This window comes from Hydra viridissima, unplaced genomic scaffold (genome assembly GCF_058129835.1).
Source record: "Hydra viridissima isolate aposymbiotic clone 2 unplaced genomic scaffold, HvirCarnegie_v1 scaffold_5, whole genome shotgun sequence".
Taxonomy (NCBI): Eukaryota; Metazoa; Cnidaria; class Hydrozoa; order Anthoathecata; family Hydridae; genus Hydra; species Hydra viridissima.
Window position 1 is genome coordinate 11,986,809 of NW_028324304.1, and position 18,081 is coordinate 12,004,889.

Here is an 18,081-nt window from a genome sequence, read left to right on the forward strand (position 1 = left end):
ATCTTGAAGCTTTTAAAATCATACCGAGAAACGTTTATTTAAATTTATAAAATAGATGAAACTTGTATATCAAGGAATAGCGCTCCAATAAAAAGGTTTAATTTAAAAAAAAGGTGCGCGATACTTTAAAAGGAACTCTTGGAATTACTACTATATGAATGGATGTTACTTATGGAATAACATTTACTAAAATTAAATTGGTGACATTTAATTTTACAACATAATAACATAACAGTCAGATTGAAAGTGGTTCATCGTTGTTGTGCGTATAAAAATACGGATTTCTATACAAAAATAGTGCGAAACCGTCGAGAGCGATCAGAGCACAATCAGATATAAAATAAAAAAAGCATTATTCACATTTGATCATTAAAACTTTGAGCTCTAAAAAATAAAAAATACTTAGCAAAATTAATTTCATTTTTACAAAAAGTAGTTTGACATTTTTCTACTTTTAAATTGTCTTTAATTTAAAAAGCACGAAAAAAAAAAGTTGTTCAGAAAATCATCCCTAAACAATTCGCCTTTGCTCATTTTGTCTTGCTTGCTCCGTGCTGTTTCATGATCCATGCAGTTTTGAGCTGGTAAAGTTGTTAGAAAATTCAACTGCGCCTAATCGTACGTCTTTGGACGAAACCGGACAAAAGTCTAGCGTTCGACTTTGGAAAAAGAAAAAAAAGATTCCACTTGCGATAGGAAAATCGGCGGGAAGGAACGTGTACATACTGCAATAGTCTATCGAAAGTTTCAAAGAAAATGGTATATTCTCGAAGATGAATTCTATTCCCCTTAGGCAAACACCACATTTAGTGGCAAAGGCACCTTCTACTAGAGCGATGTTAATTGAACTACTGAAGCGATGTTAATTGAGCTGAGTGATTAGAATAAATAGATCTCCATAATATTTTTTAAAAATTAAAATGAAGTGATTTTTTCCCAGATTTTAAATATTTGCATATTTTAGGTTTAAAGTACTCCGAAAATTTATGGTTTTTTTTTTAGATGTTTGATGTAAAATTCAATATTTGTTTAAAGCATTTTTGCAATTTGTTTAAAAGTTATTTAATCGAACTTCGATAAAAGAACGTTGATAGAAGAATTTGATCTATAGTTATTAGTCTCCCTCTAATGTGGGTGGTTTTAGAGAGAAGCTTTTTATAAAAATATAAGTTTCTTTGTCAATTTTTTTAGCAAATATCAAAAATTTCCATACCACCCACTAAAAAGCTTGCATATAAAAATCCTGCTGCATCAATATCCTAGTGAGACGGATCAAAAAGTAATTTAGTATTTGACTATAAGTTAATTAAAAGTTTATTAATTTAAAAAAATGTTCGTTTTTTTTTTTTTTTTTTGACAACTAGCAACGAAGAAGAGTCTTTTTAATTTGACATTGTATCAAAAAAAAAAAATTATCCTTAAAATAAATTTTTTTCTTACTTAGTTTTTTAGGAGCAACTTGGGTGAAAATGATAACAATCAAATGTTCTAATTCGACGATTGGTATGTTCTCTTCATTATTGCTTTTATGTTATTAAACGCTTATGATTGAATACGTCATAGATCTCACTGTGTTCAGTTAGGAGCACCAATTTGAACATAACACGATTGTGACGTCTAAGAAGTCAAAAAAATACTGTACGCATAGAATGGACTATAAATTGATTTTTCTTTTTCTTGGCAAAAGTGTTTTAACACATTTTTTTAAAAAAGAAGTGATTGGTTAAAACTTATTTTAAACCAATAAAAGAATAATAAATTACAAATATGTAGTGAGTTAAGTTACTTTTGGAATTTGAATATCAATTTTAAGGTTAAACATTTAAAGTTGCTTACTGAAACTAATATAAAGTAGATGAGTTCAATGTCATATTGTTGTTAGAAATAAGTAGTAAGAATCGCAGAGTTTAGAAATAAAATACTTTTTGCTACATTCTTTCTCATAATCCAAATCATTTTTAAAAAATTTTTAAATCATTTTTATAAAATTTTAGTTTTAGTATAAAGACTATACTGTAATTTAAAAACTAAGATATAAAGACTATTTTCAGATCTCAGTTTTAACGGTTGTATAACTTCAGCCGCGTCTCCTTGTTTCAAAGAAAGCACTTTATTATAACTTAAGGTTTTATTGTGAAAATCTGGTTATAAACACTAATATACTTCTAGTAAATTCAGACGATCTTTATCAAACGTGCTAAAAGAGTTAAACGCACCGACAAGATTAAGCATAATTTTAATATTTACTTTTGTTGACACTCGCTTTAAGGTTCACCGTTTTATCCTGTCAATTCAGCTGTGTATCAGATTTCTTTCAGTTGTAAATAATTAGATTTAATAAATTACTTCTCTGGTATTTGAAAATATAGTTTTTTATGAAGCCTACTTTGGGTTGGAGATATTGTGCGAAATAGGAAACGACAAGAAAAAGTGAATTAAAAAGTGTATTTTTATATAAGAAACGATTGTTCTTTGAGTGCCTATTCATTCCATGACCTATGTGATGCTCATTGTTGTAATGTTACAAGCGCTTAAGTTAAATTGTTTCACACTGGTTTCAGATATTTCTCGTTATATTCAGGTTGTGACGTTGAGTTTGGTGACGTTTTTAGAGTATGTGAGAAAACTTCTATTTTAATATAAAAATCTATCAAATCCTCCGACGCCCTTATTAATTTATATATTTTCTCAAAAATGCTGTTTATTGATAGTAAAAAATAAGTTAAATGCATTTTCAGTGTTTTGATCCGAAATATCATCAACAAACAAACAAAAAATTTAACAATTACATTATTGAAAATCTAATTTTATACCTTGTTTTTGAATAAAACGTTTTTACAAATAATTGTGAAGATGAAAGCACATCAATACGTAACTTGTCTCTCGGCAACGGTAATATTTCATTAAAAGAAAAAAAAAAAACGGTTTGATTGCTTCGGAATATCAATAGACTGGGTTTTTAAGCGGATTTCTATCGTTATGATGATTTTGAGAAAATGAACAAGATTATACGGATGAATGGTTAAGGCCACAATATTATTAGCTTTCAATTATACTTGTCGTTTATTTTCTTCATTTGTTCTCTTAACTTAATTACAAATAGACATCTTTGTAAATTAGTTAAATCATCTTTTTACTTTAATTCGAATAATTTTTTATGCGATCCTCGCACGCGCAATTTTTAAGTTCTTATTGAACATTTGTTTTTTATTGAAACAGTTCAACTTACTACAAATTAAACTCTCGTTTAGGTACAAAGAGCAGTGGTATTTTAAACAGACATGTGGAACAGCGAATTGACAATAGCTTACTGAAACAACAGTCTTTAGTAACACAAGTGCCACGCGCATCTTTGTTGAAATACGAGGTTAGAAAAGTAATAAAGCTAGAAAAAACTCAAAATATATCCGAACAAAATATTTCCGAACAAAATATTTCCGAACAAAAGCAGTTTTCTAACCTAACAACAAGGGAAATTTCAAAGGACGCAACAAAGTTTTGTAATTTTTGTAAGGAACTTAATCAAAAAATAATTAAGCTTGAAAAAAAAATGAACATTCACGAAAATACTTACGAAAGTGAAATAAAAAAACTCGCCAGAGAACTTAAAGAAACTAAGGACCATTATGAAAAAGTTCTTCACGAAAACGCAGCTTTAAAAGCTGCAAGCTCAAAGATTCTTGAGAATCTCCACGACACAAAGAAATGCGAGAAAAACATTAAACAGCTCGAAAATGATATAAACGAGGAAAAAATGAAGACCCAAAGACTTAGTATAAAATTGGAAGATGCAAATTACGAAATTGGTCGCCTCAGAACCGAATTAATAAACGCTCAACTTGAAAACGAGAAAATTGTCGAAGAAAACGAAGACCTTGCTGTTGATAACGAAGATCTTATAAAAGACAGAGACGAAATAATCAAAATTTACGATGAGCTTTTTCGTGAGAGTGAAAGATTAAAGCACGAAGTTAATATTTGGAAAAACGTTTTTCAAAACAACGATGATTTTAACAATATTAACGAAGTAATATCTCCGGAACCAAAGGATTCAAAAGATGGTGAAGTTTCCTCAGAAGATGAGGTAAATATCTGCGATTTTTCAACGCAACTTTCTTTCTGATAATCTTTTAAAGTTTTAAAAAGTTAATTGTGAAAGTGTTAAACGTTTGCTTCTTAGAGTGTTGAAGAGGAAATTGAAGAAGGTCAGTTTTCATTTGTTATAAAAAAAAAGTTATTTGATCTTTTTTTTGACTTCAGATTAAATTCGCAATACTTTTCTGAAAAGTGTGGTAAAATATTTGTGAAAAATTTGGCACAAAATTTGCCAGTTTTTTCATATTTATTTTACCACACTTTTCAAATGTTTTCTCGATAGATAAGCGACTGCTACTTCCGCCGAGAAATGATATTACAGTTAAATTTGTCGACCCCTCCAAGTTGTTTCACACTGTTGAAGAGATAGCAAGGTTTGATTTCTTTTGTTTAAACTACATTGCTAAAAATTGTGAATATAAGAAAATACTTGAAACAATTTGTTCATAAAGTTACAATACCAACAAACCCTAAGTTTAAACAAGAATCAAAAAACTTACGCTATTGTATTTATGTTGTAATAACTAAAAATAATATGTTGCTAAAAGATACAAAGTTTGGTATGAGTGTTTCTAAAGTTTTTTTTATTGCTTTCAACAGAGGTAAATTCGGAAAAGTTTACAAAGTTATAGAAATATCCAGCTCCATAATCTACGCAGCTAAGTACATTAAAGTGACATCAAAACTGCGGCAAGATGTTCTTTCAACTATAGAAATAATGAAACGCTTACACCACGTGCGGCTGATGAGCATATTTGATGTATACGACCTCGGATCTCAAATTGTATTGATACTTGAATAGTAAGTTTATCTCATTTGAATAAAAATCTTTTGTAACCTTTTGAACGCGTTAAAAATCAGCGGCTTCGTTGCAGCGTCGGAGGACGAATGCTATTTGAAAGAATCGTTGCAAAAAATAGCTTGACTGAGTCAGACTGTGTAAGCTACATGAAACAAATACTCCAAGGAGTCCACCACATGCACGCCAATCAAGTTTGTCATCTTGACTTAAAGGTATGGGTTTGATAGATTTTTGGATTTTGCTTTCAGGATATTTTTTGCATTACTTACAACTTCCATAAGTAAAAATTATTTGTAAGTTTTATTTTTCTACTTTGATAACTTTTTATTAAAACCTTTCAAAAAAAAAAAAAAAAAAAAGCCCGAAAACATTGTTTGTGCTGGACATGATACAATGGATATAAAGATCATCGATTTTGGTCTTGCAAAAGAGCTCCACGATAAAAAAGATGTGAAAATTACAGCTGGTTCGCCTGAATTTGTAGGTAAGAAGTTTTTAAATAACAAAAGACAGCAGTTATTTGTCACTTACTGTGACCATAAAATTGATGGTCACTGATAATAATCATAAAATTAATGTCTGATAACCGTAACATACAATGTATTTGCAAACAGTTATTAGTATTTAGTTTCAATAATTTTCTGTAATCGAATAGTTAACTTTTAACTAAATACCGAACTTAGTGAAGTGCGCTCTTGGATTAATGGAAATTTAGTACCCCGTCATAAGGAATTAATATGAACCTGTATGTCTATTTTAGCACCAGAAATTTTGAGTTTTGATCCTGTCTCCTTTGCCAGCGATATGTGGTAAGATTATCTTCATTTTTTCTAAAGAAAAATTAATGTAAGAAGGAAAAAAGAAAAATATCATAGTTAAAAAGAAAACCTTTACATGAATTTAGCCGACGATTTTCTAATTGCTCATAACCAAACAGACAAAAAATGAAACAAAGAACTTAATTGCTCATTAACCAAACAGACAAAAAATGAAACAAAGAACTTAATTGCTCATAACCAAACAGACAAAAAATGAAACAAAGAACTTAATTGCTCATTAACCAAACAGACAAAAAATGAAACAAAGAACTTAATTGCTCATTAACCAAACAGACAAAAAATGAAACAAAGAACTTAATTGCTCATTAACCAAACAGACAAAAAATGAAACAAAGAACTTAATTGCTCATTAACCAAACAGACAAAAAATGAAATAAAGAACTTAATTGCTCATTAACCAAACAGACAAAAAAATGAAACAAAGAACTTAATTGCTCATAACCAAACAGACAAAAAAATGAAACAAAGAACTTAATTGCTCATTAACCAAACAGACAAAAAAATGAAACAAAGAACTTAATTGCTCATTAACCAAACAGACAAAAAATGAAACAAAGAACTTAATTGCTCATTAACCAAACAGACAAAAAATGAAAAAAAGGTTAACAAAAGGATTTATAATTAAAGATTTATGGCATAACATTTTAAAAAGTTATGGTTGAATAGTTTTAATAGTTTAAAGAATCACTTACAGTATTTTCTAGCTGTCAAGCAACACTTTGTAATAGTTTAAGTGTCATTACATAAAACTTTACATGGAATCGAATAATAATTTAGTTTCTGTAGAGAGTCTTAACCTTCTGTTTAGAGTCTTAACCTTTTAGTGCCTAAGGAATGTCTATGGATTTGCAAATTTCGCTTCGTATCGTAACTTTAATTCTAAAAAATAAAAATTTATCCTAAATAGTTAAAAAAAAAAATAATATTCTAAAATTTAATTGATATAGTTAATATAATAAATTAATTATAATTCTAAATAGTTTAAAGAAACTAATATTTGCTTTATTGCTCGGAAAATGCTGACTTCATAAAATACTTTGAAAATTTTTCTTTCAAGGAGCATAGGAGTGCTGACATACGTTCTGTAAGTCTTAAATTTCATTCTCAGAAACTTTTTTATTAGAAATTTGAAAAGTAGATATTACTGTGTAATATCTATCAACATCTGCTTCAGGGAATCATGTTAAGTCAAAATGAATCATTTTTTTTAGTCTCAGTGGACTTTCACCGTTTATGGGTGAGGATGATAACGACACGTTAATGAATGTCTCCTGTGGTGAATTTGAATATGATACAATGGCTTTCCAAGATATAAGTAACGAAGCAAAACATTTTATTGACATGCTTTTGATTAGCCAACCAAAGTAAGATTTTAAATAGAAAACGATTGCGAAATAATAAAAATAATTATAACTTTAAATTTGATGGAATTCAAAAATGGAAGTTTTGTAAATCCGTAAAAACAGAAAAAATTTGTTTAATAAAAATAGAGGAAAGTAAACTAAAATATTTACTAATCATTAAATTCTTTGTTTGCATATTTTCAATTTCTCACTTCTTTACATAGAAAGCGAGGAACAATTAGCTCATGTCTTACTCATAATTGGATGAAGGTAATGATTATAAAATATTTTTTTAAAAAAAAAGCCCAAAAGTAAATTTGAATGAGAGGCAAAAATAAGTTTGAATGCGAGGCAAAATGAAAGGAATATAATTATCATGAGTTCATGTTTTTTAAAAAAATAACCAAAATCTAAATTCTTTTCTTATTGGCGCTGATTTTTGAGTGTTTAAAGTTAGGATTAAAGTTTTCGATTTCGTTCGTAAGAATTTAATAACGAAACGTTAAACATTTTCTTACAGCCCGACAAAAGTAAACAGAAGAAAATTGACTTGAAAAACATGAGAGAGTATCTCGATAAAAGAAAGGACAAAGTACGAATTTCTAACGAACTTAAAATTTTAAAACGGCTTGACCTTATTATTATGTTTCATCTCCTTCATATGTAAAAGAAAATGATAAAAACCCAAAAGTTCAAGGTTTCTAAATTTTCCCAAAATTGCTTGAAGTTTTATTGAATTTGATTTTTAGCATTTTTTACAAATATTTGTCATAACAACAAAGCACGACTATATCAAACCAATAATTGGAATAGTTAATACAGTTTCAAAGCAGTAATTTATACAGCGGATTCAACATGATATTTGCTGTTAAGTCAGTGAAGAAATGCCTTTTTCAGGCCTCCTAATGTTGTCTAATAAAAGTGTTAAAGTTGCTTACATTCTACAAAGATTTTTTTATGGAAAAAAAGAATCCCATTATGAAAACCACTAATTTTTGCACTTTGGTAGCTGAGACTGTTATAGAGAAAGCTTAATAAGACTAACAACCCATCCTCATCTCTTAAAATTATGATTTTGTTAACTTTTGAGAATTCTAGGCGCTTATTCCACCACATTAAAGTTCCACTATCCAATAAAGCTCATTAGATTTCAATACTTGATGATCAACTTTTGATAAACCAGATAGTTCTTGATTCTATTTAAAATATTTACTTTAAAAAATTATAATAATAGCAATTTTTATTTGTCTATATGTCTATAAAATTTAACTATTCTGTCTACTCAACCATTTTTAGAAAAACTTAAAGTTCTAATACTATAGGAGAATGTTCAGAAAGAGTAAAAAAGAGTAAGTAGAGAATAAGAAAGTAGAGAATAAGAAAGTGCAAGTTTTCCTAAGAAAACCGTTTGATATAGCCTATTTATATCATGCAAAAAAAATCACATAATTTTCAATTTTATAAATTGTCCGAAATAGATATTTAATGGATTGATTTTGTATTTTCGAAGGTCTAGACAGTAGAAAAAGGGTGCCACGAGTCATTAAAATCCTCCGACCTCTTCTGTATGAAAAATGTAGCACAGCGAAAATTTGCGGAAATGCTAAAAAAAACTTCAAGCAATTCGAGAGAAGTTTTAGAAATCTTCAATTGAAAGAATTTTTGTATTTTTATCATGTATGCATACATGCATGTTTGTATCCATGCATGTATGTATGCATACATGCATGTACTTTCGTAATTAACGTTATAATAATTGAATTTATTTTTAGAAAACGTTAAGTGCAGTCAGAGCAATACGGCGATTTAGTTCCTTTGGTGTCGGTCATAGTCAGGTTCAAAATACTAACAACCCTCGTGTTAATCCAATATCTTTACCGAAAAATCTTTCAGGGTCATCTCGGCATCTTTTAGTGCAAAGTTCAATGCAACCTACAATTACAGAAGGTGAAGAGGGTTCTGATGAAGATTACGATACTGTCGATTCGAAAAATGCATTAAGCTTCGGAAGAAAAAGGTACAGTAGTGATACTTTTAACAAACTGGAACGATGTGGTGTATTTATTGAGATGCCTGAAAGTTGCGGGCCTATAGTCGAGATTACAGAAGACACTGATACACCAGACGGTTTAAGAAAATATCTTCAACGAATGATTAATCAAGGACACCTACCAGGGTCAGAAGGACCGTTCACGTCAGAATTATACTGCGAATAAAATCGTCGAAAAAATATTTATTTCTTCTGTATCCTTAGTAATACACTTCGTCTTTTTATAATTAAAATTTTCGTGAATAAGATTAAATCAGTTGTAAATTAGGATATAAAAATCGTGTAACAGTAAAAAACTACTAAACTTATAGAACTTATAAAACTATTTAAGTGAAACCGTAAGCTGTCAAAAATCATGAAAATCCTAACAGTAGCCATTGCTATCGCGATAAAAAAAAGGTTGCTTTAAGATAAAGTATTTTAGCATAAGATTTAAAATGTTTCAACAATCTCGTTTTCAAGACCACCGAAAGAAGTGCACAAGTGCATCTTAAAATGATTTTTACATCAAGTTTTTTACATGATACATATTTTTTTATACAAATTACAAAAAAATTTAAAAATTCTTCAATAAAGCAAACATCAAAAAAAGCATTTTTATCTACAAGATACCAATAACACCAAATAAAAAAAAACTTCAGAAATATTTACAAAGGTTTTATATTCTCATATAGAAAAAAATACTTCCATAGACTCCACTTTTTTTTGAGATTAAGTAAATTCGTAAAGTTGAAATTTAAAAAATTAATATAAATTATCAATGATTATAAAAATAGATTTCACTTCTTCATGCTAACTAGTTTGATTGAACAAAAAATAAATGCGAAAAACATTTCGTTAAATATTTTTAATTTCACATTACAAAGTGGATGTGGGGGAGGAGAGGAGGGAGGGAAAGTAGAAAATAACTCGAGAAGTATTTATTTGCGTTAGTCTTTAGGCTCTTCACACATTGAGCAATTTTCCATCTGATCATGAAATTTCTCAACTTGAATGGTAGAGTGGTGAATATCATACTTGCGTGACACAAGAGTTTGAGCTTCGCGAAGAACGCTCTGTGTCGATCGAGAATCATCTTTAAAAAAAAAACATCGCTATATTTTATTGCAAGACAAAAATGTATATTGTATTGCAAGACAAAAATGTATATTGTATTGCAAGACAAAAATGTATATTGTATTGCAAGACAAAAATGCGTGTTACAACAGAATAACAGCGCTTGAGGGAAATCAAATTTTTTTAGAGCTTTTTACAACGATCGAATGAGTCTTTACAAGTAATAAAAATTTATAATGAACTAAACAATAAGATCATAAAGAATGATATAAAAGATTTTGTTAATTTATAGCAAACTAGCTGGTCAGTAAAAAAAAAAGAAAATCCCCAAAATATATCTAAAATTATTAAAAAAGCAAAACCCCAAAATATACCTTTAACCGCAAAATTAACGCACCACATACATTTCGATTTATTTCAATTATCGTCAATATTATGATATACTTTGATAAACATTAAGAATAGAACACATTAACACAATTATTTCGATGATAATAATAAAACTGACTTTGAGGATGGTGAAAAAAAACAAACAAATAAAACCAAAAATATGGTTCGTTTAAAAAAATAAAGTAAAATGATTATTATTGTTATGCATACTAATAGTTTAAATTGAAACATTTTTGACTTATCAATAACTTGTATTATCACCTCATGATGTTATTACAGTCTGACAGCGCCGTTGCATACTTTCAATTAGAGATCTATTCGTTTCTTAAGAGATATCTCCCCTCAAGAAACGATTAGAACTCTAATTGAAAAGTACCACAAAAGGTTCTAAAATATTTGCTATGTATTGTTAAGTCAGACGTCCACCATCAACAATAAAAAGCTCTGTGCGAGCTTTTAAAGATATTCCGCCCCATAACATCAATGAGCCGTCTCCATATAAAGTGGTTTCTCGAATGTTACAAGCGATATATCTTTCATTTATTCTTCTGTACACTCTTGGGCGGCAATCAGAACTTACAAGGTAAAACTTTGACTCATCTGTAAATTACCTGTCCCCAATCATATTTCCCAATTCATATGCCTCCTTGCAAAGGAGGCATATATCTGTTTCTTCGGTAGTCTACAGACAATCTGGGACCAGTAGCTGCTGCCCGAGGTCGTAAATATAAAGCACTAAGTCTTCTTCTTATGATATCTTGACTTACAGCAGTTCCATGAACCTCAGCAAGTTGTATTCGGAGACTTTGTGCAGTAGTGAACCGTTCTCTCAGTGTTCGAAGCAATAAAAATCGGTCCTCCACGGCATTGGTTCCTCGTGGTCTGTCTTGGCCAAGTCTTCTCTACAAACTTTTGTAGAACTCTACTGACTGTTGTATGAGACACTCCAAATCTTCTACCAAGTTCGTGATATGTTAGTCCTTCATTGGACAAAGTAACAATTGCAACACATTCATCACCACTTAAATTTCATCTAGAACACTGCATTCCGAACAGATGTGTTGCTCAAATGACAGTTATCTTTTCTACTGTTAAAACAATTTAAAACCAATACATAGTTTTCTTTTAGAAGCAAGGTTTAAATACAACAAAACATGCTACTTATGAAAAGCTGCTGTAATTTCGAAATTAAATAAGGGAAACGGAATAAAACCTACAAAAGGTGTAACAATAAACATTATCTTTGTAACTAATAAATCCGGGAAATACATAATACTTTTCAAGTGGTGCGTTAATTTTGCGGTTAAGTGTACCTAAAAAGACTTTATAGAAAAGTCACAATTATGCTTTTCCCTTATTCCTTTCCACTGGTAACAACTTTTGCTAAAGACACTGAGATTTTGCCTCCTTGGGTTACCCTTGTAGTAAATCAGGACAGAACCAGGGTAAAATAAGAGCATCCTAGGATGAGAGCACAATATGGTGAAATCTTTGTTAAACAAACCCACCATGGTAAACAACTTTTGGTAAAGATACTTTGTGAAATTCCAAAATTAGCTTTTGTTTTTAATTTCATATTTTTACAGAATAGATTGTAAATTAATACTCACCAATAGCCAAATGAACTGAAAGTGCAGGCGTCCCCATAGTTAATGACCATAAGTGCAAATTATGAACCATTTTTACAGACTGAATATTTTGCAAATCTTCAAATACTTCTTTGAAATCCAAGCCTTTCGGTGTACCTAAATGAAAAATATTGCTGCAATTTTAACACTATAAAGTAAACAATTTTAGCTTTAAAATGAAAATGCTGAAGCATAACGAAATATTTGAACTGGTTTTGTATTTCAATATTATAGTAGTTCAGGATTTTGACAGAAAACTATGGAATGATGAAGCTTACAACAAAGAGACTGTTTTAGACCCAAAATGTAAGCATATAGAAAGTCTTTACTACTGTTATAAGTAAATGAGCTTAATGAAGCTTTACTTGGATTTAGGAAAACACAATTGTTTTCAAGGAGAATTCTTATGATCTGTCATAAATAAATTCACTTTAGCAAACATCATGAATAACTTTATTTACTTCCAATGCTTCAATAAATTTGAACAATAGTTATTATTACTGTATGATGTTCTTAATAAGCAGTCCTAAAACATAATATATCTTAAATTGTAAAGTGAAATTCATTTGAAAAGCTAAATCTGTTTTACTTAATGGGAAAGCTGTAGAATTAATGATGAACATTCCAAAAAATTTTTATAGTTTTCAAAATCTACTTATAAAAGTCAAAGTACCTTCCATTAACACCAAAAGAATGTCCTTAAGAATTGTTATTGTTGTAAACAAAACAAGCAACGAAAACAAGAATGTGCATATTGGATCAGCAATTTTCCATTTTGGCTTAAAAAAAAAGAATTGATTTTCAAAAAAAAAAAAGGAAAAAATTCTTACATCTATTTGTACAAAGATATTTACATCTTTTAATATATTGGTAAAATGTTGCAAAGTAAATATTCATACTTTATAGATTAGTGATGTTGCTAAGAAAACAATTATACCTTATACCATATTAGCAATGCTGCAAAGAAAACACCAATACTTTGCACAAGATCCCCAATGGCATGAATAAAGGCTGCACGAACATTAAGGTCTCTGGTTATCTTAGATTTTAATTTTTTGACAATTACTTCAGTCTCATTGTTGATGGGTAATTCATTAGAGACATTTGTTGATCTTTGCTCATGCACACTTGAACTACCATGGGAATGATTGTGACCACTGCCAAGACTATGAGAATGGCCATGTCCTGTCTTTGCTAAAACTATTCCTAATCTAAACAGAAGGAAAATTTTTATTTTATTCTACTAACAAGCTTAGAGATTTCCATTCTTACAAAAATTGTTGTTCTTTTTTTATCAAACTTGAAAAAAAAATTTAATTTGTTCCAGAACAGTATGGTAATAACTTAATAAACAATTTACAAATAATTCAATAGTTTATAAAAAAATGATTGAACACATTAAATTTTTGTGTTTAGTAATTTTTTTCATGTGTTTAATATGGTTATGTGGTTAATTGTTAAATAAACATCTGAAAAGAAAAAAAACATCGGAATTCACAAAAGAGATGTTTTTAAAAAGCACCAATTCAGAAAAGAAAGAAATAAAAACTTACATTACATTAACAATTACACCAACTCCAGAGGTAATCAACATTACTTTTGGATCAAGTGTGTAATTGTGATCAGATACTCGTTTAATTGCTTCAAACACAAGAACTCCAGTCAATACCCAAATAATCAAAACTGATAGGAATGCACCCATCACCTCTATAGAAATAGAAAATAACTTAAAACATTATCTCTTGAAAAATAGAAGTGGAACTAAAACAGTTAAAAGAACAATTTTTTTTACTCATAAAATTATTAGTATAATTGTTTTGCATTGAGTTACTTATTGGTACTTGCACTTTTATTAACTAATTTTAACTTTAAGGTGGTAAAATTTTTAAGATTATCACAAACATTTTTTAATTATTCAAAACATATTAAAACATATCAAACAACTAAACAATTTTTAAAATTTTTTTTCAGTTAAATTGATAAATACATGAAAGTGATGGTCAAAAATAGGTGTAGAGACAACCTTCAAAACAAACTTTACTCTTGTCTTATTAAATCTTTTATATTTGTAAGATTCTTACAATTTTTGGTATTATTAAAAGCTGAGAATCAATAAAAGGTAGTGTCATGTTTTTTTCATATAAGAAATCATGAAAGAACATGAAACAATAAGTAGCAATTTTTTTTACCTGCCCTATGCCAACCAAAAGATAATTTCTTTGAAGGTTTTTTAGTACCAAGCCACAATGCAAACAAACTGATCATGAAACTTCCAAAATCTGATAGCAGATGAGCAGCATCAGTCATAATTGCTAAACTGTTTGAAAAGTATCCACCTGAAAATTTCCATAATAACATTTACTTAGAATGTCTCTTACAAAAACAGAAAAAGATCTAAATGTCAGTTAAAATTTCCTACATTAGATAATATTGTGCAACTAAATTAGATAATTCAAAAATAATAACATTGGAATAAAAAAAATAATTATTGATTTTCACCTTTTAATTATTTGCCAAATCTGAGAGAGAAAGAACCATTTTAAAGAACCAAGGTATGCAACAGATGTCTGATATATGAAAAAAGCATTATTCTCACTAGATTTAGTCATTTCTCTGGTCAGAAAATTTTACAGCAAGAGCAATTGTTAATATAGCAGATTTGCAAAATACTATCACTTAAGTAAAATCTGGTTTATCTTCTCAAAATATTACAAAGAAATATTTATCTCTGACTCTACTTTTCAGTTTAGAATGAGCAAAGTGGATCAATAAGACCATTTAATGATTCTAGGAGTGAAGCCTATAATTGAGTGAATGATGTAATTTATGTAACAGACCATGAGATAGGATATAAAACTGCTGTCAAAACTTCAACATCTAGTTTCTTAAGACTATTTAAAGTCTCCTTTTTCAATAAAGGAATGGTAAAAGCTTGGAAGTAATCAAGAAAAGACTTTTTCAGTATTGACATGGAGTAGCAGTACAACAGGTTAGCTATTCTTGCCCTGAAATGAATTGTCTTGCAATTGACTATTAAAAAACACATATAACTCTACCTCAAAGGTTGTAAAAGAAGAAAAAATTCATAAAAAAGTAAAAAGTTGGTTTTTTAGCTTCATCCTGAATTTACCCACAGAACAAAAAATCTTTCAATGGCTAAAGGTTTTACTAAATATTTCTAGCATGACCAGGGAATTCTCAGGATCAGGTTGGGTTACTGGCCATGAGTAATTTAAGCATTAATTGCCACTGTTATGTACTTAAAAGAGAAACAGTGATTAATTCCATTTTTTGGTCCAATTTGTCCTATTTCCCAGATTTTTTACATTCAGCAAAATGCTTTCTGGTTATTAGACTTGATAAAACTACAAACTATAATCAAAAGTCTATTATTCACTGTGAACTATTCTAATTCAAGAACTATTACACTTTATCTTTATGCTGCAGTATTTTAGATTCTGTTGTTGAAAACTAAAATCTTTATGTTGTAGTATTTTTGTTGTGAAAACTGAGCTTTTACATTAGAAATTGGATAAATGAATATTTTTTTTTCCAGCAGATAAAAAAAAATCACAGATTTAAAACAAAAGTTTAAGTTCAATTGCTTTTTTTTATTGAACTTTACATAATTTAGTAAGCTAATCAGTAAATTTTATCAATCGTGCATTCTACAAACAAAAAATTGAAATATATCCCTAATTGAAATGAAGGAGACTGTTTGACATTTCTTTACTTGTTTTAACGAGATATATTGTTTTATAGCATCTTTTACAAGTCATTTTGCTGCAAGGATTCACTTAAAACATATTTTAAACACTTTTTTTTGTGTTTTACTTTATACAATGGTGAGTTGAACATTTTTAATAATAAATATTTTAACTGTTAAATAATTCTAAATTGACAATATTCATCAGAATTGAAAATTTAAAAGTGATCTTTATTAAGGATTAAAAAAGTTTAAAAATTTTGCAATGGAATTCTACAAGTTTATATAAACAAAGAGCAAGATATAACTATTAAACTGGTTTTACAAAAACTGGCAACCTTTTGTTGTAACAATTTTAACATAAAAAAACTAGACCAATACCATAAAAATACATACATACATATATATATATATATATATATATATATATATATATATATATATATATATATATATATATATATATATATATATATATATATATATATATATATATATATATATGTATGTATTATAAGCATTGTAGTATTTTAAATAATGGCGTGAATATATACAAAAATATGAAAACAAGAGATGAAAACAGAAAAATCATACCAATAAATTCACCAACCATGAAAAGTAAACACACAATGCTTGCAATGATAAGTTTCCGCTGAGCTAAACGTGTTGCATGTAGTTTTGCTTTATCTTTTGTATGACAGTGAAGACTAGTTTCTTCAGTGGCACAATATTCCCCATTTTGTTTATAAAAAGGAAGAGGAGGTGGCTCAAGTGTGTTGCTCAATAGAAGGTCAAGACTTTCTTTCGACATGTGCTGATCTCTATATCCTAAATCACCTTCAAAACTGTCACTATGTTCCATATGAACTAGTACATTTTTATCATTGGTAAAATCTTTGCCTAAAGGCATGTCCTAAAAAACAATCTTGACATTATAAAGTATATATATATATATATTAATAACTTTTTAATATCCAGAAATCGGAATATATATATATATATATATATATATATATATATATATATATATATATATATATATATATATATATATATATATATATATATATATATATATATATATATATAGTATAAGTTTAAAAATCAACTTAAATACAGAACTTATTGTATTTACATACATATGAAAGAAATGACCTAGAAAACACAGCTAAAACTCTCACTGTAAAAAATGTATAAATAATTAATCTCGTGATAAATATTTTACAATTTCGGCTTCTTACATTTTAATATCAAAACACGGTCTGCAAATTAATGGTAATATAACGTTCATCTATCGCGTAAGTGCTGTAATAAATTAACCTTTTATATGGTGAACAGATCAACGAATTTTTGCCGCATGCAACAGTGAATATTGAGCTCTGCATTGAGGGGTTGGTGTCCTAAAAGGTTTTTTACATATCCGCATCTCAATGTGTATGTTTGTGCTTGTGAATTTTACAATACATTGTAGTGGTGTGCAACTTCGTACCTAAAAGTCATGGGATTATTTAATCTTATCTTAACCCGCATATTTGGTTTGCCTTTGAAAGAAAGTTTCTAGAATATTGGTTTATAAACAAAACTTTTCAGATGTTTTATTATCAAATATATCGGGGTTAATTTTTGACTAAAAATTCCTCAATGTGATTTTTAAAATATTCATGCAACTGTACAAGACTGGAGCCCTTTACGTTTGATCCAATATCTATACCAAGATATTTTTTGTTTGTAAGAATATTACATAAGTCTAAGAATCCTGCACAAGTTATAGTTTTCAGACTTATTGTTTCTTCAGGAGAAAGGATGCCACCTGACTTTCTTAAGGCTTGTGGATGGGAGCTAGAAAGTATCTGGACCAAGTTCTGAAGACTCATGTCTTCCCTTAGATTGCTGCCACCTTCCCTGACTCTCATGAAGTTTTCTTTGTTCAAAATTACCCTCCGTTTAACACGACAAAGACTTTGCAAACCTAACTGTCTGAGACCATAAATCTTCGGCTAAAGCATATCTGGCCACCCTCTTCATCTGATTTAATCCCCCTTTATTTCTTAGTGTGAACATACATTGAGGTCAGGACCTTTGATAGCCAGCATCCTAACATTGGCGTCCTTAAGGCTACCATTAGTATCTAGTGGACTGAAATGTTAGAGTTATACGCTAAGGCTGTGAGCT

The 18,081-nt window shown here is 29.0% G+C and overlaps 2 protein-coding genes and 1 long non-coding RNA gene across 8 annotated transcripts; 1 reads left to right on the forward strand and 2 right to left on the reverse strand.

Annotated features, from left to right (window-relative positions):
- The first annotated feature begins 1,092 nt into the window (after positions 1–1,092).
- LOC145188756 (myosin light chain kinase, smooth muscle-like) lies at positions 1,093–9,442 on the forward strand. 4 transcript variants are annotated; one of them, XM_090086853.1, is made up of 14 exons: positions 1,093–1,279; positions 1,445–1,503; positions 3,252–4,084; positions 4,181–4,205; positions 4,379–4,469; positions 4,696–4,896; positions 4,971–5,109; positions 5,258–5,381; positions 5,658–5,706; positions 6,794–6,820; positions 6,948–7,100; positions 7,304–7,349; positions 7,600–7,671; positions 8,852–9,442. In XM_090086853.1, the coding sequence occupies exons 2-14, from the start codon at positions 1,470–1,472 to the stop codon at positions 9,293–9,295; spliced, it is 2,238 nt and encodes a 745-aa protein (XP_089942979.1). In that variant the 5' UTR covers positions 1,093–1,279; positions 1,445–1,469; the 3' UTR covers positions 9,296–9,442. The 4 variants fall into 4 exon arrangements, with proteins under 4 accessions (XP_089942979.1, XP_089942981.1, XP_089942982.1 ...); XM_090086855.1 differs by lacking the exons at positions 1,093–1,279; positions 1,445–1,503 and adding an exon at positions 2,300–2,430; XM_090086856.1 differs by lacking the exons at positions 1,093–1,279; positions 1,445–1,503 and adding an exon at positions 2,350–2,613.
- LOC149888723 (uncharacterized) lies at positions 3,418–6,105 on the reverse strand. The gene is made up of 2 exons (XR_016452355.1): positions 4,355–6,105; positions 3,418–4,275 (listed from the first exon to the last, which is right to left on the reverse strand). It is a non-coding gene; the product is annotated as an uncharacterized LOC149888723 (long non-coding RNA).
- Positions 9,298–17,230, reverse strand: LOC145188763 (proton-coupled zinc antiporter SLC30A2-like). Of its 3 annotated transcripts, none has more exons than XM_090086857.1 (8): positions 17,091–17,230; positions 16,504–16,822; positions 14,393–14,539; positions 13,757–13,910; positions 13,141–13,414; positions 12,877–12,982; positions 12,186–12,320; positions 9,298–10,204 (listed from the first exon to the last, which is right to left on the reverse strand). In XM_090086857.1, the coding sequence occupies exons 2-8, from the start codon at positions 16,817–16,819 to the stop codon at positions 10,059–10,061; spliced, it is 1,278 nt and encodes a 425-aa protein (XP_089942983.1). In that variant the 5' UTR covers positions 16,820–16,822; positions 17,091–17,230; the 3' UTR covers positions 9,298–10,058. The 3 variants fall into 3 exon arrangements, with proteins under 3 accessions (XP_089942983.1, XP_089942984.1, XP_089942985.1); XM_090086858.1 differs by having other exon boundaries at positions 17,151–17,174; XM_090086859.1 differs by lacking the exon at positions 17,091–17,230 and adding an exon at positions 17,049–17,072.
- Between the last annotated feature and the right edge of the window lie 851 nt (positions 17,231–18,081).